The following is a 24,164-nucleotide window of genomic DNA, read 5'->3' as shown; positions in this document are numbered from 1 at the left end:
CGTAGATCAAAGAGTACATATATAATCATTATGTTTGAACCTCTGGTTGGTTTGAACAACAGACAGATATAAGAACATTACATTGATATGTTTTTCTGTGGTTTGAACAGGAGCTCAGGTCAGGAGTATTTTTTTATTAAGTAGTTATTATTGATAAAGCTAGAAAGAATAATCTGTATTAGCGATATTTTTCTCTTCTTTTTCTTTTTTTGAAGAGAAAACAGGTTTCCTTTCTGTAAGTTTTTTGACTTCCAAATTCAAATTTCTTAATAGGTTCAGGATAAAAAAAACTACTTGTAAGGTAGGTGTAAAAATTGTTATTATATCTTTATTTTAAGATGATCTCTGATCTTTTATTAATGTCATATATATTTACCTGTCATGTCATGTATATTTACCTTAATATATGGATTAACTTTCTTATGGATTACCACCACAATGGTTATTAGTGCCAAATGAATTCTGCTGCATGGTCATCCAAAGCATGGAAGAACTTGAGATGTCATAGTTTTGTCTACCAACTCCTCCAGCAGTTACTATGACTACATGTCTATAAAGTTTATGAAAGCTTTCCTCTCATGTGATTACATCCTAACAATCATGCTTTGTTGTAGTTATATTAAAAAATTTCATAATTTTCAGATAACAATGGAAGCTCAAGGGGCACTTAAATTTGATCCCATTGAAGTGGATGTAGACTTGGCCAAGGTATAAAACTATTTTGCTTCAAAGGAAAAAAATATTGCAAGTTATAAACCAAATCTTAAGATTTTTTCGTACAAAATTTATTTAAATAATCTTCTTTACATAGGCTAATTAAAGGAGTTTTAATAAATAAAAATGAATATGCTAATAGCACATTGAAAAGTAGAAGTCAAGTGCATGCCAAGTTACCTTCATGGACCTACAAGGTGCATTGATTACTGGAATTTGTATACCTGTCCATACCTGTTCTGTTTATGGATAAATTGATTATTATTTTTATACATACACTAGTGGCCCGTCTTGGCTTGCTGAGGTGAAAACATAATAAATTACACACCTAAACCTTCCTAAAGAAGCACACTATCTATTAGGTAAAACACATGAAAATCTGTGCAGTAGTTTTTGAGTAGGCAAATGTGGTATAGGACTTTGTTTTATTAATGTAAGGATGAGGTTACTAGGTTGTCTTGTTGTAGATAGTTTGTGACCATGTAATTTGTGATAATCATTTGTACAGTGTTTTGTTTTCAGAAATATTTATTTGATCATAAATGTGACATTGAAAAGAAGCGATTGCCTGATAATACACAACTGAATCCGCAGTTAAATCCCGAAAGTTGTAAAATTCTTATTGAGAAAATTAAAGAAAACTCACAATTGATTTGCCAGTTGGAATATTTGACATGTAATGTTCCTATAGTAGTTTCTGAGATAAACATACTGTTGATTTTGAAATATCTGTCCTTAGATGGCTTAAGATATCAAAGGGCGCCATTATTTTATGGTGGTAAGTAGAAATATATTTTGATCATAATAGACTTAGTTCAGGGTTCCTAAAAAAATTTAAATGGAAGCTTTATCCATATCTGTCCCTCTGACAAGATTCTTTTTCTCTCAAGCTATGTATTCAAAAGCAAATCTGGTAAAGATTTGTAAAATTTAACTATTATTAATTCTCATAATACTATTGATCTAGAATATGGGAATTGGCAAGAAGGTAGAACTGGCAGTACTTACAAAATCCCAGAGTTGGCACTATTTATCAGAAATATGAAAAATTATAAAGATAAAAAATATTGCCAAACTTATTATTACAAAGTTTAACTTGGTATAACATTTATTTTAGTTTAAGAGATAAGTACACTATAAGGTGACAAAGGAATGTCTCAGCTTCTGTTAACCCCAACAATCATCAGTTGGAGATAACACTGATTTTTAGATACTCCTGTCTCTGAGATTTTGTGCTTTGTTTGCTGTGATTTGTGTGCATAAGTTTTTACAAATTTTAAAAATTATGATTTTCATTGATTTTCGCAGATCCTGGTTATACATTTGCGAAAGACACACCATTGGCCTATTATGTGCTATTTATTGGTCACACATTGGCTACATGTGAGGAGAGAGCGGCGGTGTGCCATCTACTTACCAAATTGTGCTGTGAATCTGGGTATGTCATTAGATACATCTCACTCTTATCTTTGCATGTTCCCGGTTTCGTTTGCGGCTGTGATGCCGCGAAGCCTTGGCTCAGCGTAAAAAATTAACTTAAATGTTGAAGATTCGGCTTTGATTTTACAACCGGCCGCCTTTGTGACATCAAACCTACTTGGGAATGCTGTTGATGCCTATCAGCCGCCTAGGCCTCGTACGAAATCTACGAGAGGATATGCCACATCTATTATACTATAACATCATCTATTCCTAAATATTACTTAACGCTACAATACATTTGTCCAGTAAGCTATTTTGTCAAAAGTATTTTTATTGTCCCATTTAATATTTTTATGTCACTAGGTAGTTTTATAAATCCTAACTAATAATATAAATGGGAAAGTAAGTTTGTTACCGCTTCACGCTTTATCTACTCAACCATTATTCTTGAATTTTTGCACAGGTACATGTAGTTGAAAGTATGGAGACAAAGGCATAGGTAAGGTACCCAAGTTTTCCCGTGGGAAATTCACGCAAGGGAAAAGCTAGTCTTATTATAATTATCCATTTTTGACATGTCATTTTATGACAATTAAAAACGCCTACAAGATATTTGCTTCATCTCTATTTTTTGTTACAGTTTCGAGTCTTCATTTTATGTGAATAATACACTTGGTAAGTGTACGCTTTTCTTTTCTTTGTAGAAACACTTGAGCTTTATTCTCGGTTAGAAAAATAAAACAGTTGTGGGAAATGGAACGGTAGAAGGGAAATTATTAGATCTGAAATTAACTCTTCCCTTAGAGAATAGATCATATTGTCATCAAGTCTTCCTGACAAAAAATCCTGACATTTATGTCAGTGATATTTTATGATATATACGTTATATGTGTGCATCTACTAATATTATAAATGCTAAATTTATATATGTGTGTATGTTTGTTACTCTTTCACGCAAAATTTACTGGATGGATCAGCAGTCGAAGGAGCAGCTTATCCCCAAATTCCCCCGGGGCTTCGCTCCCGTGGGAATTTGGGGATAAAAAGTACCCTATGTGTTATTCCAGGTTATATTCGTACCGTGTACAAAATTTCATAACAAACCAAAACACATACAACCTCACAAACTTTTGCATTTATAATATTAGTTGATTAGGTACATAAAAGTGTAAATTTTACAATGTCTTGTTTACAAGTATAGGAAAACACTATGCTATAAAAAAAACTATTGAGAGAAAACATTATTTGAATCACTTTATATCTATACTACTTAATTTGACAATCAAATAGGTAGGTATGTTTTCACTTCACTTTTTAAGGCACCATCGTTTGGCCAAACGTTGTTTTTCCAATGTCGAGGTTGAGAAAGACACTGTGTATTTTTTACAGGTTCCTTTGCGCGACTTGGAGATAACACAGGAGTTATATCTGAAAGATCTGACTTGGATTCTGCTGTAGACTCATTCCTTTCATCTCCGTCAAACGTTTCAGTAAGTATTACTTTGTTCACCAAAAGTATAGTAAAACAGTTCTAAGCAGCCAACATTTTTAATAACCTCCCATTCATAAACACATCGTATAAAACAAAGTCGCTTCCCTATGTATGGTTAGATCTTTAAAACTACATCACGGATTTTGATGACGGTTTTTTTAATAAGAGTGATTACTATAATTAATTATAGATAAGAGAGAGAGTTATAGTCTGCTGTCTGTACATAACTGTGATGATTATAATAATATATATAATTATTATTTTTAGTGCTTTTGGAGATTACAACGGATATACGTACAAGAAAGTGTATACGAGTCTTTCAAAGAACTACTCGATATTAAAACAAAATTGAAAGGCACGAACGGGGCGGAAAATGCAGAATTGAAACTGTTATGTTCAGATTTGTTCGTTTACGACGAGAAGTGTATATTGGTCGACTTCGCCGGTGACGTTAACGATTCACAGCTAGCCGGTATGCACACGATATTCGTCGAGGCGTATCGGACGAACAAGGAACTTCTGTCGTTAGTGGGTCACGCAGGCCTCCTCTCCCTATGGTCATCAGACGTGGCTGAAGCCAACGAACTGGCTTACAATATTCCCGCGTCTTTAGTTTGGATCAATGACTACGGAAACTTCGACGGCCCGGTGGAAATATCGACAGTTTTGGTGTCTCTTTTAGATCTTTCTTATAAAGACTACATTTCTAATAGTTTCATCAGTCGTTACAACGTTTGGAGGACGTATAGCAAGGAAAAGCGCCTCAGTGTTTTTCGTGATGTGTTGGAGCACATCAATATTAAAGAAATACCGAAAAGCAATTGTAAGGAAATTGAAAAGGTTAAAATTTTTTTGGATTCGCTTAAGTTTAATGCAGTTGATGTTGCCGATAATAAAATATGTGTGACGTTGGATCAGCCTGTTGGTGTCTGTAGAGATGTAAGTTCTAATGACGACATTATTATACAAAGTTTAGTGTTGGGAAACGGTGTCATTTGTTATGATAGGTATACGTTTCCTCTTTACGATAAGCTGTCGCGCGCTGGGGTGCCTATTATATATTATAAAGAGCCAAACCAGGAATATGTAAAAGAAATAAAAATATCATGTTCCCGCTATCGAACTAAAGTTGTTTTGACAAACTTTGGTACCATATTCGCTAATTAATACATATTAATGCTGCTTTTCGGAAATTTTGAATTAAGTCAAGAATCATTTGGACCAATACTGCTTTACAATACTGTTAGATTTTATTCTTTTGTTGTATATTAAAAGTTATTTTTTTATAAATTTATATTTTTGTATATTTATAAAAGTTTTAATATTGTCTTTCATATGTAGGACGATAATAGAATTAATGTATATTGGCCTTTATTGTATAAACCTTACTACACTATTGCTAAAGTTAGAAACCGCGGTTTTGAACGGTGTATTTTCTCACTTTCTCGCCAAAAAGTTTTGATTTTCATTTATTTGCCAATTAAGTGTGGAATGATGGTCTTAAAATGATTACAACTGATAGTTTGGTTTGCCAACTTTTTGGCAAGTTTTTGAGGGACTTTTTGGGAAGAAACTGGCAAACAACTAGGCGCAAACTGCAAGTCGCCGGTCGGGAGTGCGACTGTGGGGACCGAGAGTGCCATACTAATAAGATAAGTTATAGATATATTTTGCTATCTCTATAGTTAATATTATTGTTATTAGTCTTAAGAATAATTGATTATATGTAGTGTTAACCGAGCAAAACTGTTTCATTTCAGTACTTGAAATCAAATATTCACAGTTCACATAAACTTTATTGACTTAAGAAACCCAAGAAATTACCTTACATTAGTGTGAATTATAGAAACCCTACTTACATTACCATAGAATGGAGATCATTACATATGTTTCATTCAACGTAATTATAATATACTAGCCGTTGCCTGCGGCTTCGGGCGCGGCCTCTGCATAAAGTTGTCTATGTCACTTCAGTTCTTCAATTATGACCAGACCGTAATAAAAATATCATTTATCCCTATCCTATTGTTGTTGTATTAGACTTTTTCGGAAAAAACTGGTGTAATTCTGAGCACTGAGCGAAAAACTCATCTATGGGTTATTAATCCAATGCTACGTTTGGACGTGAAGGAATAAGCAAATAAAATACTGGTCTTAAAATATCGCAAACATACGAGAATGGAATAAAGTTATATGGACCATATGTCCATATGCTCGGGAGGAAAATGTGGCGTGCGTATTTATTGTCTTAGCGTCTCGACTCTGCTAAATTTGTGAGGAACGAATACACGACGCCATACATCTGTCGTTGTGTATTACAATAGTATTAGTATGGAAGTAGCGTTTGTCTATATTTTCCACGGAAACGGTATAAAGTAGTGTTTTTAAAATTTTCGCACTTTGAACAGAAGTATAATGTATTGCGTCCATGGCGACTGCAAGGGCGTCGAAACGTCAGCTACATGAAATAAAAGTTCGTGAATTTATACGTAGTTACGTTACAGTACCTAGGTATGTTTTTCTGTTGAACGGTAGATTATGTCTTTCTCTTTACTTCTTCTTCTTCAGAGTCGTATTCCTCATGGCTGAGGGTCGTGGTCATTACGTAGAATTAAACACACACAACAACTTGGCATTAGTAATGAAGTGGTTTGCTATTGCCTTCTCCATTTCACACTCAAGTTAATAATCAACCAGTGTGCAGGTTTCCTCACGATGTTTTCCTTCACCGGAAGTAAGTGATGGTCGATGAAAACTACTATACATGAGTCAGATTGGTAGGATTATTACAGATAGGTAGATACACGAGTAGGATTCGAACCTGGGACCTTTCGGTCCACAGACGAGCGTCTTAACCATAACACCAACATCGCTTCTTTACTTCTAATCTTATGCGAAATTACCTATTTTCGTCGCATTTATACCTAGTAGGTACCTATTTAATATTGGTTTAAGTTAGTAATATAGGTAAACAGAAGTAAGCCATGTTATATTATGAATAAAATTTGTATTATGAAGTTATGGGAATCGAGTGTGTCATGCTCACTCAAATGGTCAAACTGGGTGGGCCGGGTTGTGAGGTTCCCTCTATTATGGTTGAGCTACGCGATGGCTGACCCATGCGTCAGTCTCACTTTGATTTATGTATTACATGTTTATGTACATGGATAGGAAACCATTCTACAGACACATTGGAAAAATTGAGTTAATTTTTCATCTGCGCCCGATCGGATTTGAACCCAAAACCTTGTCAATCACAGACAAGAGCGCCACTAATGCGCCGCCCGCATAGCAAAAAAGTATTGTATACCTATCAATCGGACTGGCGACGAAAATAGTCCCTGTAAATGTCAACCAAGGCGTTCTAATTTTGAGGGACAAAACAATTGATGGTCCCGTGTCACGGTAAATTATAATGACGTTAACAAAAATAAACAATCCGATCAAGTTAGTGTTTTCACCGAGTGAGTAAGTTTGTACGTGACAATAAAATAAAATGTTTCGAAATTAGTAGTTTAAGATGAAGAGCTCAAATGCGCGGAGTAGGAATCAGGTGTACAGTGTGGGGAACTATCTTATGACGGGGAAAGTGTTGGGGAAGGGACATTTTGCAAGAGTTGAAGAAGCTACGCACAGGATTATAGGGAAAAAGGTGATATTGTACTCTATTTAGCTACAGTAATTAATTGGGGAGATCTTATTAAATAATCTCTTTGAGATTTCCTCAATCTGTCTATTAATTACTTTATTAACATTAAACTTTTTTTTTTGAGTCATTGAAATTCTTCTATTTATTGTTTGAAAGTGGTAAATTTTAGACCTAATTGTGATTTCCGAAACCTGTAGGAATAAAATGGGTCTAAGCTAGATTTTATCTTAAATTGATTCCGGCCGGACGGTGAGAGCTAATATAATATTAATATACATTTTTATGTAGCCATAAGGTCCCGTTGCTGGGCAAAAGCTTCCTCTTTCTGTTTACTATTTCTATCTTTCCAATTGTATTCATTCCATTTCGAAGTCCGACATTAGACCATCGCATCTTATGCTTGCCTTGCGATTTTTTGATGTTGATCAAAATAAAATATTAATAATACACTATAATGAAACTGAAAGCTGAAATTTCTAGATTTGCGCCATTTTAGGACAGCGCCATCTATGTGTCCACCCACTACGACGAATGTTTGAACTGGTGTTCACCAGGGTGAAAGCCTGAATGAACATGGAACCATCTAAATGAAAATTCCTAAAAAAACCTAAAAAGCACTTTAGAAATTCTTACGAGAGTGCACAGCTGGCCGCGGTGCACAGTTAGTTCGTACGATCAGACCGATGACCGTGAAATGTGTGTGTGAACAATTTTATATAACAGTAAGAGAGGGAGTAGAGAAAGGAAAATACTTTCTGTCGCAGGCGGAGCTACGGGCAACAGCTAGTATATAATGTGTTTCCCATATAGGTGGCGATAAAAATAATAGATCTGACATGCATAAAGGAAGAGTATGCACGCCGCAACCTACACAGGGAGCCCAGGGTCATGGCTAAGCTTCGGCACCCGTGCATCGCCGCCCTCTACGAGACTATGATGGTATGCACTTGACACTCAGAATACGCGGATCCAGTCCCCAAAAAAGGTTGTGCTCAACTCAACCATCGAATAACCGCGTCAAAGATTTTTTATGCGCAAATGTTTAAATGATTTTTTCTGAAAAGTTATCCCGGATCTTTTCTGTGCCATTGAGTCTGTACGCAACAAACTAATCCTTCAATAATTGTTATAGATACTCATAATAATATTTATTGAGACCAGCATGCGCAGACCTGAGCGTTTTCTCGGTTTTTTCCTCAGCCTTTGTGCGTCGGAGCCCAGGTTAGGCCTCTATGGAATACAATAATAATAATGTTTGGCTTCTACATACTATCGGCACAGTATAACCAATTTTTCCCTAAAATTGGTTATACTGTGCTATCGGCGAGCTGGGGCCATGGTCCACACTTACACAACTTATACAATTTTTCTTTGACCCAAAGCTTGACAAATTATTATTAACGTTCGAGATCCATTACGTCCCTTTCCTATAATGTCCTCGCTGGTTTCAACATATCCCTTCTCCGCCAAGCTATTTATACAATAGCTTGGCTTTTATTTTATTAATGTGTCGCATTTTCCGTAGCACGGCCCCCGACTGTACGTGGTGATGGAGGCGGCGGGGGGCGGCGACCTGTGCACGCACGTGCTGGCGCAGGCGGCCCGGGGCAGCGCCCGGGGGCTGCCGGAGGCCCGCGCCCGCTCCCTCGCCGCCCAGCTGGTCTCAGCTGTCAGACATATGCATTCCCGGGGCGTTGTACATCGGTGAGACATGCCACAAATACTGTAGGGAACATTTTTGGTGGTGTGGTTCCGCCCTAGAATAGGACGCCCTCCCGCGGGAAGTGACTAAGGGACTCATGGCCTAGACAGCTGATAGACAACAATAGCATTCCCAAGGAGGGTTGACACAGAAGTACATACCTCTTACATTTTCGTGGTTAAGAGCAAAACAGGTTTAAAAAACTGAAATAAGTGTCACAAATATAATTCTGGATTTTTGAAAACACGAAACAAAAGTACTTTTTACATACCTTACTTAATATAAAATACCTTTTTTCACAGGGACCTTAAGATGGAGAATATAATGTTGGATAGCTCCAAGCAGTACATCAAAATTGTTGGCAAGTATCATTTGTACTGTCTGTTTGTCACACGATCTGTTATCTAAAAGCCCATCTTGTATCACACACACATTATCACATCCATACTATTTTATAACATTGATAACCTCGGTGAGAGTCGAAGCCTAGGGATCGCTAACTTTAACCGTGCAAAAAGGGGAGTTTGGGGCATAGATAGGGTTGCCAACTTTTTTTTAACAGAAATAAAGTATTAGGTCTGAGAAGCAAAACATTATTTTAGAAAAATTTCAGTATTTTATTTTATGTTGTTCGGTCACTGAGACTGAGCGCCACTAACATTTTTTTAAAATATATGTGAGCGTCAACGTTTATGTTCAACAGTAAAAAGTATCATTTAGTGAAAAACAGTATACTGTTTTTAGTAGTATAGTTGGTATAGAGATAGTACCTAAAAAGTTCAAACCAGTCTCAATTTGTTTTTTTTTTTTTTTTAATTCAGATTTTGGTCTTTCGAATGTCTGGAGCGCCGGCGCTGCGCTGCGGACGCCGTGTGGGTCGCTGGAGTACGCTGCGCCGGAGTTGTTTGTCGACGGCCGGCGGTACGGGCCCGAAGTCGATCTGTGGAGCATGTGTGTTTACACGAATTTCTTGAATAAGATTGGTAATTTTTGACGGAGCGATTAAAGCGAGCGACGTCTACAAATTAACTTGGGGTATATATACAAATCAATATATCAAAACAATATACAATATATTTTGGAACGCGAATTGTGGAGGGAACAGACCATTTTGCGGCGACCCCAGATGATGGGACAAGGTAAGGCAAATGATGATGATATTCTGGAACGCGATAACACTCGAATCGTTGGTCTGATTTTGTTGCAATTTAAAAGGTGTGTAAAATCTGTCAATAGATTTTTAAGTTTGTGGGGGGCAACAAAATGGGTGATATCGAATTTTGAGATATTCACAATTTTGTAAAAAAAAAATTGTGTTGGCGAGGTCTAAGTTCGCGGCGCACAACTAGTTTTATTTTAAGAATCATTGTTAAAATAACTGTTCTCGTTCAAATTCAAAATTTTTTATTCAATATAGGATGATATACATCACGTTTTGACGTCAAAAAAAAATATTTAAACTAAGTTTACCGTCGTGGAAAGTTTACGCGGGCGAAGCCGCGGGCGACAGCAAGTAAAATATTATTATTTTTTTAATTTTGTCCTCGCCGGCAGAGGCGTAATAGTTTACGGGATGGTGACGGGCGGGCTGCCGTTCACGGGCGGCGACAGCGGCGACGGCAAGTCGCGGCCGCAGCTGCGCGCCGCCATCGCGCGCGGCTTCACCAGGAAACAGCGCGCCGCGCTCGCCTGCGTGTCCGCCGGTAAACTATCTTTCTAATTGGGTAGGTAGTTGACAAGACCGGAAAATTGTAAAAAATGTGTATAATCTAGATAAAATAGATATATTTAGGATCATTATGATAATTCATAGACTGTAACAATGCAGCTGGATCTAAATACAAAAGTTTAAAGGTTGGAATGTCCATTTTCAAAGAGTATGAAATAAGTTTATAACAACTTTTATTAAGAAGTCATCACCATAAACGTAATATTTAATGTAGCTGTCGAACAAACATAGATTTCTCAGCGAACATTTTAGCACGTTGTGACGTCACTCGACATGATTTAGTATGGAGCGTTTGGACGAGTCCAAAAATGTGTGATTTTATTTTGGTCATAAGCATTGTCATTATCACAGTAATTTTTACACAGATGTTTCAATTAATATAGGGGCCTTCGAATAGTCATTAAAACAAAAATTTGTCAACTAGCCTATTGTGTAGTAGTCATCATGTCCAATCAGATATTTTCTAATGTCAAAAACAAAAATGTATACGGAGCTTGTATGATAGTAATGTATTGTGACGTTACGGATTTTGGAGTTAAAAAGCATTTAATGAGAATAAAAAAAAATATATATAAATCGTGTATTCAATAAAACTGATTAATGTGGCATTTAATTATCATGGTGGTGGCAATTAATTATTGAGATATTATTGTATATTTTATTTTTTACACAAATTTCCAATGTTATAGTGATATTAAAATATTTCTATAGTGGATTCTTTAAAGAGACTGTATAATGAGAGTCGCAAGGAAATAAATTTATCGACTCAGTTAAAACTTCAAGACTTTGTAAAAAATAATTTATTACGAAAACGTTGTTTGAAGACAAATCCTCATGTAGAATTTACAAAATTAATAAATCAGGACAATAATTTTAAGTCACTTCGAAATTATTGTTACAAAATGATGATATGGCAGATAAGACATTATCTTGTCGCTGAGATGATTATTATCTATTTTTGAGTTTTAACAAATGTAACTGATCAATAGCAAGAACTGAAATGGCGGAAACACATACCGTACAGCTTCAATCATTAGTTTCTTAAATTAAATATATTTACAAATAAAACCTTGTTCAGTCCTTAACATGTTGACTTGGCTCAATTGGTTTTTGTTACCTGCAAAAAAAAAAAGTTTTTTTTAAATTAAATTTATGTTCATTAAAAAAAATTTACTAAAATAATTAAGTGATGTGGTTTGATGATAAATCATCAATAGTACAGGGTTTTCTCGATACTCCATCCACCAGAAGCTAAGTGGCCTATTAAAACTATATAATATATGAGTCAGATTCACGTGTGGCACGAATGGTATTCGAACCTGAGACCTTTTCGTATTAACCACTGGACTACCACCGATTTATACACTGGTGACCGCTTATCATCTGACAACTAGGGATGCCCACGACCGTGCAAATTGGAGACGAAAAAGTAGAAAAACACCATGGGCTCCGACGCTCAATGGCTGTGGAAGAAACCAGGCTCTGATGAAGCGTGAGGTGTGCCACCCTGATAGTGAGAGTGGATGCTAGCTCCAAATAGCCTCTCTGTTATTGCTGGCAGGGTCGATGAGCCCATACTTAAACGCTGGAACCAGGTTCCTTTACTAAAATGTATTATTCAGTCCGAAATATAATTATAATTATTAAAAGCATTCTCTACCAGTCAACCTTCATGATAAACTGATAGATGCATCAATATCGTGCGTTTCCAGAGTGCAAGACGTTTATCCAGCAGTTGTTGGATCCGGACGTGGACCAGCGCATGAAGATTGAGGAGGCGGCGCGACATCGCTGGATAAAGAAGCCAGGCATGCGGATGAAGACACATCCGCTGGGCGCCGTCGACCCCAAGGCCAACAGGGAGGTGAGTGACCTTTCTTTTGGATATATTAGGAGACCATGGAGACCTCAAGGGTTTTGGGTTAAAAGCTTCATGACAATAAGACTAGGTTGTCAGTAAGTCTAGATATTTGACTAAATCTCAAAATGACTACCTCTCTGCTCGGACAATATTGATGTTAGATAAAGTGACTAGTTAGCGTTTAGACTAATAAGAAGGTAGTAATTTTTTATCATTTCCTTACATATTACAATCCAGTCCTCTGCCGCGCCTGTCTGTCTAGAACTAAAGGTATTCACCAATAGTGTTCAGATTCCTGAGGAAGGTATGCATTGTTATTACTCGGGCGAAGCCGGAACAGCAGGCCTACCATCAACTTTTACAGAACGATTCGAATGCAACTCAGTTCAATTTAGGAACCTAAAATGAATCGCATTCATACTAAAATTAAGTCGAGGGTACGAATTTGCGATGCAGTTCAGTTTAGGTCGTAAAATGGATCGCGTTAAGAGAGCCTCTAGTATAAAACAAAAATCTCACTAAATGAGTCTCTAACCTTGATTGTTACATGGGTTTTCACTATTTATTACACAGGTTTATCTTACTTAATACTAATATAAAATAAAAAATAACAATGATTTACGATGCAGATATTCAAGCAAATAGCTGAGCTGAGCGGCCGTTCGGTCATAGACGTGGTGGCCGAGGTAAAAGCTGACCCATTCGGCGCGATCGCGGGCATCTACAACATCAAGACGCACCTACACCAGACGCAGGTGCCAGGGGACCTGCTGTGGTCGGCCAACATGATGGAGCCGCGGCCCGCGTCCCCCCCAGAGTACCAGGCCAGGGACCACTCCGTCGCCCTTCCGATCTCGAAGCCCATCGTCCGCCGCAGCACGTCCCCACCCAAAACCGCGATAAAGCCTAAATTGGAGCCGCCGAAGACTATCAATCGGATCCCGACAGTATCGCCTAAACCAGTCAAGATTCAAGAGCAAGCGGTCAGACGGCCGCCGACGCTGAGCAGGCCGACGAGCGCATCGTACGAGAAGAAACCAGTGACCAGTTATGATAACGGGGACTGTGGGTTCGATTCGCGGCTGCCGAGCATCACGGAGCACTCGAGCATAGACCTGAGTGAGCAGAAGAACGCGCGGCGGTTCACGCGCTCGAGCGCGCGGCCGCCGGACGACGAGCGACGGGCGCCCGCGCGCCGCGCCGACTTCTACCGCAGGGCCGGCGACGGGTTGCCCAGGTACGCTATCGCCATTTTGCGCATTTGACCACCTTTGGTCATTTTTGCAAGCGGTGGTGGTGTAATTGTTACGACGACCGCGTGTGAACCGAAAGGTTCCAGGTGCGAATCCTACTCATGCCATATGGGTTTACCAATCTGACTCATGTGTAGTAGTTTTTATCGATCACCACTTCCTTCCGGTGAAGAAAAACATCGTGAGGAAACCTGCACACTGGTTGAAGGCAATGGCAAAGCACTTCATTAATCATGTCAATGAAAGTTGTTGTGTGTGTTTCATTCCACGTAAGAACCACGACCCTCAGCCGTGAGGGATAAGACTATGAAGACAATTGTTGCTTGGCTCAACGCTTTGGAATTTTGTGGTAATTTTCAAGGTAATTTCATACTCTGTAGAAGCAGACAGTGGCGGGATGACCTCAACAAATTTTTGAGCGTGACCAGACTTTGCCTTGACCGAGATGTGTGGAAAAATAAATGGGAGACCTTTGCCCAGCAGTGCGAAACGTCGTCAACGATTTAAAAAGATGTTGAAGCTACAAACTACTAGCAAATATTCAACAGTTTTATTTTTTCTTTACAATCTAAAGAAAAAAAGATGAAATGATAAGTTTAATTTGTATTGTTTATTCGACAGTTGGAGAGCCACAGGCCCCGTAGTCCCTCCTCCTAGAATACTTCTACAGAACAACGCGACTACCATCAAGCGAGCTTCGCTCGGGTAAGCAGCATGCTTATTTATTGAAATAAATAATACAAAACAATCTGATAGACAGTTAAAATTCACCCCTAATCCCATTGCCTTAGGGTCCAATTTCTAATTTCAACTCCTGACGTAAAAAATAATATTATAACGCATGGTTACGAATACTATACACTTATATGTCCTAGCTCCGTCCCGGGGCTTCGCTCCCGTGGGGATTTCGAGATAAAAAGTACCCTCTGTTATAAGAAAAAGTACCCTATAGTTATACCTCGACTATCGAGTGGCATAGAAACGCTATTGATAGTCGATTATCGAGTGACAACACTGTACTGTCACTGGAAAGTACGGTAACGCTATCGATAGTCGATTATCGAGTGACAACACTAGTGTGTAGTCTAAAAGTAAGTGTGTTGGAAAGTACGGTCTAGTTGATTATTATATATATATTTTTGCAGGAACATAGTCAGCCCACATTCGTCATCTAACAGTCATTGTAAAAGCGAAAGGGCTATGCCGGTGAGTGTCTCATCAGAGTGCTTGCATCTTATCTCTCTCTCTCTCTCTCTCTCTCTCTCCCTCTCTCTCGCTTTTCGCGTGTTCAAGGTTACATTCGGAACTTTTGCCCCAAAGCCCAGAACTCGCGTAAAAAATAAATCATTAAATTTTGAAGATATTGACGACAATTTTCTTTCGGAATACTATTGTTACCGATAGGCAAACACAGCTGATACGCTATTAAGGCTATGTGTCCCTTAGTCGCCTTGTACGACATCGTATAATAGATTTGGTCTACTGTAATGTGAATGGTAAGCCCTTCTGGAATGATAGGGACCAACACTGTTTAAATGAGTTTCTTTCGGCATTTTTTCTCAGCCGTGGTCGTTTCGAAACGCCAGTAGTTTGTAGCTTTAGATGTACTATACATTAATTTAAAACTTGATGTTATAAAGTGGCTGTGAAGGAATAATTTCTAAATAATTTTAGTTGTCATAATCTCGTGCCGTCCACTTACGCCAGTACTGTGTCTAAGATTTGGTCCTTCGAACCGGATACATTACGATGTTATTCCCCAGGTGGGCTGGTTCACGTCTCGAGCGAAGGACACTACTCCGCACCTGCAGAGGCTACGCAGAACTGCCCCGATGAAGTGACGTCACAATTTTAGAAGCTTTACAAACTTTGTTGAAATTCTTTTTTTTTGTTACCTTAATTGTAATCTTAAGCGAATAAAAAGATTGTAATGTTACACGCAACGACGATGTCAAATATGTTTTTGGACGCAATTTTCTATATTTGTTATAGATGCAAGCTAAATAATAATAGAGTGATATATTAATATTTTTATATTTTATTCAAGATCTAGAAATACATACAGGCTTAACTTATCTATATAGAATTATGGGTGACAAACGTTTGAAATGAATGAAGTATTGGGTGTGGATGAGGGATTGTTGTGAGGACCCATCCCGCGGCCGGCCAGCCGAGCGGGTGCTGCACTCTGCACTCACCTCAGTACTGCGGCATGTGCGCGGGGTTGGCGATGGCGGCCATGCGGACGTACGTGGTGTGCGGGCGGGGGGCGCCCCCCGCGCTTGCCCCGGGCAGCGACTCATTCTTGAACACAGCTACGCACTTCCACTGGTTTAGGTATTGCACTGGAACCGGAAAAAATATTTTATTTTTACGTCCCGTTTTTTGGTTGAGATGAGATTGAATTCGCCGCTAAGGGACGCGAGCATAAAGTTCTTATTCAAGGCTCGACAGTGGCGCTAACTAGTGACGAATCGATTGCGCTGCACGGGTACCAGGCAAACACGAGACATCGAGAAGTTAAAGGATACAATTTAGCGGATAGAACGCCCTTGACACTTATGATGCGCTACATCGAGCGTTACGACTCAGAGAATAAGATTTACTTTTCTATAACCGGACAAGTAGTTATCACTCTAGGAAGGTTAGTAAGTGTGAAATAATTATCATTAGAAACAAATTAGCGTCGTTGCTACCGCGTAAATACCAGGAAAGCAAGAGAATCAAGAAGGAATCCTATCACACAAATTGCGCAATATTGACCGTTACGTCTAAGAGAATAAGACTCACTTTTCCACAAGCGCACGCAGCAGTCGTCGCCCGAGGAAGCCAGCAAGGTGCCGGTGACATTCCACGAGACTCTCCACACACACGAGTAGTGTTCTTCGAATGCCGCCAACACTTCTGTCTTGAAGCGCACCCCACAACCGTTGTTTGACGCATTTGTGTCACTAACATAAAAACAATGTAATTCAATCGAGTTCTTAGACAATTCAATTTAGTTTGTTTTTCCTTCTCCCTTTACTTTAGTAAGAGAGAAGGAGAAACAAACTATATTGAATTGCCTAAGAACTTACTAAAGTCTTTGCGTAAATCTTTAAAATTTTAAGATTCGGCTGACTGAGTTGGTTTGGTCACGTGATGAGAGAAGAACATTTACTGAAGAAGGCATTAATTACGAAATTGAACGGTAAAACATATAGGGATGGATCTGACATTTGTTATTTTAGGATATAAGCTTATCGATATTATAGTCATGTAAGTCATTAAGTACCAGGCACTCAGAAACATTGAGGACGTCAAAGATCATCAAAGTTAGTAAAACATGACTCACAAAGACTCAATTTTGATATCCTGACGTCCTTGGTGGCGACGGCCAGCACGTGGAACAGATTGTGACTACCAGGCAATCAGAAACATGAAGGAGTAGCACCAGAGTTAGCAAAACATAACATATGACTCACACAGGCTCAATCTTGATGATCCTGACGTCCTTGGTAGCGACGGCCAGCAGGTGGAAGGCGCGGCCGAGGTTGGGCGCGAACGAGAGGTCATTGACCGGCTCCTGCACTCCAGACAGGACTTCCGTTCGTGTCCAGCGTCGCGACGATTCACTGTATCTGGTAATAAGAAATTATCACTTTAAAGATTTATTTTGATTTTTTAAAATTTATTAACTGTTTCGCTCGTATAGGATATAAAATAATAAATATATAAAAAACTAGTAGCGTTTTTTATAAATTTTAACACTATACTTAATTTCATCGAAATTTAATTTTTTTTACATTGACCCCGGGCTTCGCATTGCAGCTTCAATTCAAATGTCACCGGGAACGAACAATGAGAGATATTAGAATTGGCACAGAATGTCATTTTTAAATGTAATTTTGTTGTCAAAATTTCTGATGCGACACCCTCAACAAGCCAGATAAGTTTGCCAATATTTATGTCTCATAGTGGACACAATGGAATTTGAATTGAAACTCGAAACTCGAAATTAGCTTGGTTTTAATGAATTTTTGGTTCTGAGCACAATACGTGGGTTCACTTGCGAATGTAGAAATGACAAGGATATAATAAAAATATGCAGGTAGTTAAATTATTATAAATATTTTAAGTTTCTTGCTATTTAAATCTATCAGGCGTTGTCTTGAACAATGTAAACCATTAACCTTCTAAATACTTACTCATATATAAAAACTTTTCCATTGCAAGCTGTGCTTTTGTCCGTCTGTACACTGACGACTGCATTCGTTGTGTTGGGTTCGTCACTGCCGACTGCCAGCATTGGAGGGTTTACCCTGAAAAAAAAAAATTAACTACAAAGAAACAAATAACAACTGAAATAAAATTAACTTATTTTTTGCTTTAAAGTGTTACAGCCGGAAATATATATTTTGTTTGATACAGAATTTCTCCATTTGGAAGTGCTAAATTTTTTTTTCTAAATGGAATCATATTAAGAGATAAAAAAAAATATTTTGGCTGATGGTTCAAAAACATGATTACCGGATCCCAGATCCGCTGGACCAGATTGCAATCCCTAGGCAGTGTAGAGTTGTCTGTTATACATACTTTGAAAGTGATGGGTTCCATGAGAGACAACTGATGGACACTTTGGTGGGGATCTCATGCTGTAGTGTCCATTGCGCTAGATTCATCACATCCGGGGCTTCATATATCCTAGAAATGAAAATATAGTACAATCAATTACTAGTTTAAATTGACTATTTGTATAATGTTTTTCAACTATTGTACAGTAAACAAAATCTTCATGCTGACTGACTTTTAATTGCTTGATCATAAAGAATCAAGACAAAAGCATAAAAAAAAAAAATATCTGGTAGCCGGTTGCCAACATACTTCTGAGTGAAATGGTCCCAGTACGGGAGGACTGCATCATCCGTCTGGTGCTCACACATGTGCCTCCAAAAGTAATAATAATACCAACTTATTTAATAAAGACTGCTCCTAAATATAGTTGAAGGATTTGAACCTAGGAACGACACTCTGCAGGCTAAGCCACAAAGGCTAGTTCATTATAGTTTTTATTATTTACTGGTTTGGGACAGTGCAAGTTTCAGACAGGTCCATCCCATTATGGGACCATTGCCCTAGTTTCATGAGATGCTTACCTTATTATACCATCTGCTGAGCAAGTGACTAGAAGAAGACCTAGATGTTTTGGACCAAACTTGACGTCGGTCACTGACGTCCTTGAGTCCACTAGATTGGACCTCTTTACCCATGTTCGAAGACCTTTCTCTGAGCCCATAGCGTTTGTGTCTCCTGTGAAATAAGAAAACATTGATTTAAATAACTAGTACTAGTGTTTGCAGAAGCGAAAGTAGATTGCTTCTACGCTACTATGCGGAAGCGGTGTGCATCCCTGGTGCGCAGGATGCGGGCCAGCACCAACAGCATCCTGAGTATGGTGGCCAGCAGAATGGACTGTGTGTACATCGGTCGCTGTTGCGCAGTCTCACACGGAACTGGGCAGCAGTGACTGATGGATGTTTTATTTGTAGTTACTAACAATAGGTTAAGGTTTGATTGTTACTAACAAAAAATGGACTTATGGTCTGAATAAACAAATTTTTATTATTATTATTATTAATACGAGTTAGCTAGTTGGAGGATTTTCTAAAATTCATTCAGAATAGGATAAACAGAGTTTTTACATGCATGTGAAGTCACCAGTAGAAGCTAGTTTTGCCTTTATTCAGAAATTAGACATTCACAGGTATTTTTTCATGTCAAATTTAAAAATTATATTGTTCTTACCGACTTCCTCCCAAATGGCAGCAGTTCTGTCAAAGGAGCATGTAGCCAGCACCTGTCCAAACTCCGGGTGGGCCCATGTCACCTTCCACACGGATCCATGGTGGGCCTTCCAGCTGCCAGTGAGTCTCCAACCACCTTTTCCATCTGAATCCCATACCTGGGAACATTATTATGAAAATAATTTCGGTTAGCGGACCCTGGGCTCCGACACTCAACGGCTGAAGAAGAAACCGGGAAAACACTTAGGTGAGGGAAGGAGAGAAGAATTTCAGTGTAATATCTAAAAAGTTTTGCATTGCCACATTTTACTGAATACTTTTAAATTTGTACAATTTTAACATAACCTTTCTGATATAGTATAAGTCCAACAGATTGTAGAAGTACCTATTTTTAAGCTAGTTCGTGCGGATATTAAGTATATTACATTAACGGCTATCCCAATCATATTATGTATCAAAAAAATAAACATGTTATGATTAAAATAACCTCAACAAACCTTTACATACTGGTCGCTGGAACAAGTGGCCATTCTCTCGCCGTAGAAATCGTAGGCCACATCGTGTATTAGATCCTTGTGGTCTGCTTGTATAGTTTGAGATTCGAATAAATTGGTAACAGTTAATTCGCCCATAGTTATGAAGTTTTCAGATAAATTATTGAGAAACAAGAATCAACAACAACACAGCGGCAAACACAAAAACGAAATGTCAAAATATATATATTTTTTTATTGACATCTGAATTGTCATTGTCAAGTTGAAGTTACGTGAAGAAATGCGTTTTGTTTTATGATTATTCAAAAATGTATTTTATTTCGTAACTTATCGGTTCTATTATAATAATATTATTCCAGGTACCAGGTCCCATATCGTATACATATAGCATAAAAATGATAATGATGATGATAATCCTATCTCGTCAAACATAAAGGTAAAATAAACTAAATCTTCGTTCAGTTTTTATTCTATCGTATTCTAAATTTCAACAAAACCCGCTCAGCGACTGAGTAAACGAAAAGTGAAAACATCCACTTTTTACACAGCGCTTTCCAATTTCATCAAGTAATAATATGAAAGAGATAGATAGCACAAATTTTTTCATGAGTAAATAAAAAATAAATTATTTATTCAATTTAGGAAGATATACAACATGATGCCAAAAAGTGATATAAACTAAATAGAAATAAATTTATTCATAGGTTAAAAATATAAACATACAGATTTTTTTACAGAGATACATACATTATGTATGCTAGAAAAGGGCACCACTCAGCTTGTGCCTTGAGGAGCTTGTACCCATAACGATGATTTTAAACACTGATATCAAACAAGATGGAATTACTGCAAAAAAAAAACGAAGTTAATCCAGATAACATAAAAACACAGAATTACACTAGCTACCTAAAGCTTATTAAATGTCAGGATGGGTGAACATTATTATCCTAATATATTTATTTATTTAGTATAAATTTTATTTCAACATTAAAATATATATCAGAAAATATTCGTAGTCGTAAGATTTCAATCCAATATAGGTAGGTACCAGCGACAGGTAAAGTGCTAACCCATTAACATTTGTAGGTAGGTACAGTAGCGGCAATAACTATGGAGATAGCATTATTGCTTCGCGACAATACAGCCAACTTGCACTCTGTGTAAATTGCACGAAGGGTACAGTCGTGCACAAAAAATGTGGTTAGCAATAAGAAATTTAAAATAATGGCTATGTTGACCTCAGACCTTTGATTAATGTGCACTATATTTCATCAAAATTAGACGCAATCGAACAGTTCAAATCCTGTACCCTTTCTTTTCCAAAGTAGTGGCGTTAATTAATTAATTAATTTAGTTCATACACAAACAGATTACAATCAAAACAAGTCTCAATTGTAGTCATGAGGTACCTAATTGTACCAAATTTTAAAATATAAGTACTTACCTATGTATTATCAGTAAAATTTTGTTTCTTGGCGAACTGAAGACTGGGTCTTGCCTGTGATGTGAAGTGCGCGTTCTTTTCAGAGCTGCGTACTTTCTCTGTTTCTTTGCGACGGAGTGAATAAATATAGTGCTTGTGCTTGTGTGTGCTTTTTCTTGGTAAATCCTTGGTTTTGGTTATATGGTGAAGGTAACGGTTCGGTATGGTAATGTTGTGGTAGCCACATATGTGTAACCAGGTAAACTTAACTACGCATGCACTATTACACTTACAAAAAATATATGTGACGCATATTCAATAATACAGACTTCATAATTCCTTATCAATTATAGTGAAAACACACAAAAAGTCGGAAAAGTGACGGATGATTCTTTGGAGAAATGTTATTTGAAGCCGACTGTACTATCTTCACGTTGAATGCGGGTACGGTATTTGGTGCAAGTTACGGTGCGAGTGTGACTTCCCATTAGTTGCAGTGTCTGTCATAGGAGGTAGCGATTTGCGGAAGCTGTAGAACCGGAAATTTACGAGAAACTTAGTGACGCAATGGTTTGCACGCTCGTCCTGCGATAAATCACTTTTCTAATAGCACCTACTGACCATAGAAATTGGCTGGGTGGCTAAAAATGTGTAGCTCGGAAGGAAGGAAGTTTCGGAAGGTACGTTGTGGTTGGACCAACCCGCATACTTGCGCCACCATCACATTTTTATATCCTGTGATATTTTTTATTTTTCTTTAACCTATTCTCATCTATTTTTGCCGCCAAAAACCGTGTTTGCAACTTCGGTTCAAATCCGGATGGCTGGGAATGAGAGAAAGTGTTCTGTGGCAAAAGATCACCATTTTTGAGACAGCTAGATACTTTGTTTGATGGTTTGGTTTGGTTGGTGGTTTTACGGGAAAACTATGTATACCTACAGTTGATGGTAGTAGGGTTTAGGGTGCAACCTAGGAGTAAAAGTATACTTATAGTTACCTTGTTGCTTGCGGAAGGTGCCGTTAGATTTCTGATAAATAACGTCGTCGCGGTTTGGCGCCACAACTTTTAGCAGAAAACTCGCGGCAAGTAACATGACATGACAGCGCACACAAATTGAAACATGATTCCAATCCATAGACAAACTCACTGGCTCCTCAACCGTTAAATTAAAAAGAAACCGTACACCGAGGCGTCAGCATCGTTCGAAGTTTAAAACTTCAAAATTGGTGTAGGTATTGGTGGTGCCAGCGTCGTTGGTAATTTCCCCTGAGAGACTGTGAACTGCTACCATAAACAACGGGCTAGCAGAATTAATAGCACCCTAGTCTTTTTACCAACACTTCATAGACTATTTCATTTACTTTGAGGTATTCTACAGGAAATGAAATTTGTGACCCGTGGACCTGATCCTATAAAAAAACAGATTTCTGTCTAGATTAAAAATAGAGAAATTTTACAATTCAACTAGTTGAATTTAAAAAACCATATGTATCGTAACATTTTGTTTGATATTGTTAGAATCTAGACAGAAATCTATCACACTTATTTAGCTTTGGAATATCAGGTTATAACCTTATTTATATTCCAAATTCCAAATAAGTTTGTGTGGTATAATGGGTATAATAATGTAGAAAGTTATAGTTTACTGAATAGAGAACCGTACATAATAACCCAAAACTCTCATTCTTTCATATGAAAGCCGAAATTATTATTTTTTTGACTGAGAGATTCGACGCTAAGTTACTTGGCGCCTGTGACATTCTAATTTTTAAAAAAATGCTATTAATTACTTTTTTATAGCTGGCCGGATTCTGTAGGGGCAGTCACATTAAATTCGGTTTAGCTGCGAATAATTACTGTTTTTTCCTGTAAAGCATTTTTCTTTTGTAGCAAAACACATTAAGTCCCCTCTGACCTCGGAAATAGAAATTATATCGTTAACGTAAATTAAACGTTGTAGGTATATTTTATATTTTTTATCTTAAGACAAAGATAGCTAATTTATTTTAATAACACGAAATTAAATGTATTCAATACGATAAATGTATATAAAAATACAAAAAGTAGGTATTCAGATCTCTGCTTCATAATTAATGTTTTCACGAAAATGGCTTTGCAAATAAAAAAAATAACAAGTTATACTCGTAATATTAAAAATTATAAATATTTGCATGCTGTTGTAAATGGCTAAATAGTTTAACTTTTACAATATTGCAGTTGTACTTACATACTTTAATGCAAATAAATTATTATTTTATGTTATTTTACAAAGTATTGGTATAATATGTGAAAATTAATTGCAAATTCGCTACATACATAACTTACGCGTAGGTCTGCACGAACAATTAAATCACAATGGGAAACTTATAGAATGTTAAGGATTCTTTTGACATGGCGATAAAAATCACGTTGAAATTGAGAAAAAGTTAGAAAAGTAAATGAATTTTCTTGACAAAGGCAGCAGCCCCATCTTTGGGCTTTAAAAGTTTATTCATGGATACGAAGTTGGGTACCTTGCCTGCAGATAGTACTGGAATTACTATTTTCTCTGAACAGAACGGCTTGGTCGGCAAAAATCTGGAGTTTTCTGCATTCAAGCATAAACTTAAAGCGAGCGAAAGGTTCTCAAAATAGCTCTCA

General features: G+C 37.6%; 3 protein-coding genes across 4 annotated transcripts; 2 read left to right on the top strand and 1 right to left on the bottom strand.

The window, feature by feature from the left end:
• The first annotated feature begins 278 nt into the window (after positions 1-278).
• On the top strand, positions 279-5,368 carry LOC128677551 (uncharacterized). Its single transcript, XM_053758485.1, has 7 exons — positions 279-301; positions 643-708; positions 1,237-1,492; positions 2,023-2,152; positions 2,777-2,811; positions 3,526-3,626; positions 3,896-5,368. The coding sequence occupies exons 2-7, from the start codon at positions 649-651 to the stop codon at positions 4,793-4,795; spliced, it is 1,482 nt and encodes a 493-aa protein (XP_053614460.1). The 5' UTR covers positions 279-301; positions 643-648; the 3' UTR covers positions 4,796-5,368.
• Positions 5,369-7,004: 1,636 nt separating this feature from the next.
• LOC128677702 (serine/threonine-protein kinase MARK2-like) lies at positions 7,005-15,805 on the top strand. Its single transcript, XM_053758729.2, has 11 exons — positions 7,005-7,280; positions 8,088-8,216; positions 8,803-8,981; positions 9,282-9,340; positions 9,801-9,930; positions 10,534-10,682; positions 12,421-12,572; positions 13,199-13,806; positions 14,444-14,527; positions 14,968-15,028; positions 15,586-15,805. The coding sequence occupies exons 1-11, from the start codon at positions 7,149-7,151 to the stop codon at positions 15,661-15,663; spliced, it is 1,761 nt and encodes a 586-aa protein (XP_053614704.1). The 5' UTR covers positions 7,005-7,148; the 3' UTR covers positions 15,664-15,805.
• Positions 9,791-20,315, bottom strand: Nup44A (Nucleoporin at 44A). Of its 2 annotated transcripts, none has more exons than XM_053758731.1 (9): positions 20,103-20,315; positions 19,607-19,763; positions 18,958-19,111; positions 18,398-18,505; positions 18,010-18,123; positions 17,287-17,442; positions 16,613-16,773; positions 16,021-16,167; positions 9,791-9,919 (listed from the first exon to the last, which is right to left on the bottom strand). In XM_053758731.1, the coding sequence occupies exons 1-8, from the start codon at positions 20,235-20,237 to the stop codon at positions 16,022-16,024; spliced, it is 1,131 nt and encodes a 376-aa protein (XP_053614706.1). In that variant the 5' UTR covers positions 20,238-20,315; the 3' UTR covers positions 9,791-9,919; position 16,021. The 2 variants fall into 2 exon arrangements, with proteins under 2 accessions (XP_053614706.1, XP_053614705.1); XM_053758730.1 differs by lacking the exon at positions 9,791-9,919 and adding an exon at positions 11,275-11,825.
• Between the last annotated feature and the right edge of the window lie 3,849 nt (positions 20,316-24,164).

The sequence above is a fragment of the Plodia interpunctella genome, chromosome 18, assembly GCF_027563975.2.
Source record: "Plodia interpunctella isolate USDA-ARS_2022_Savannah chromosome 18, ilPloInte3.2, whole genome shotgun sequence".
NCBI lineage: Eukaryota > Metazoa > Arthropoda > Insecta > Lepidoptera > Pyralidae > Plodia > Plodia interpunctella.
Note: the sequence above shows the minus strand (reverse complement) of the source record. Positions and strands in the feature narration are given on the sequence as shown.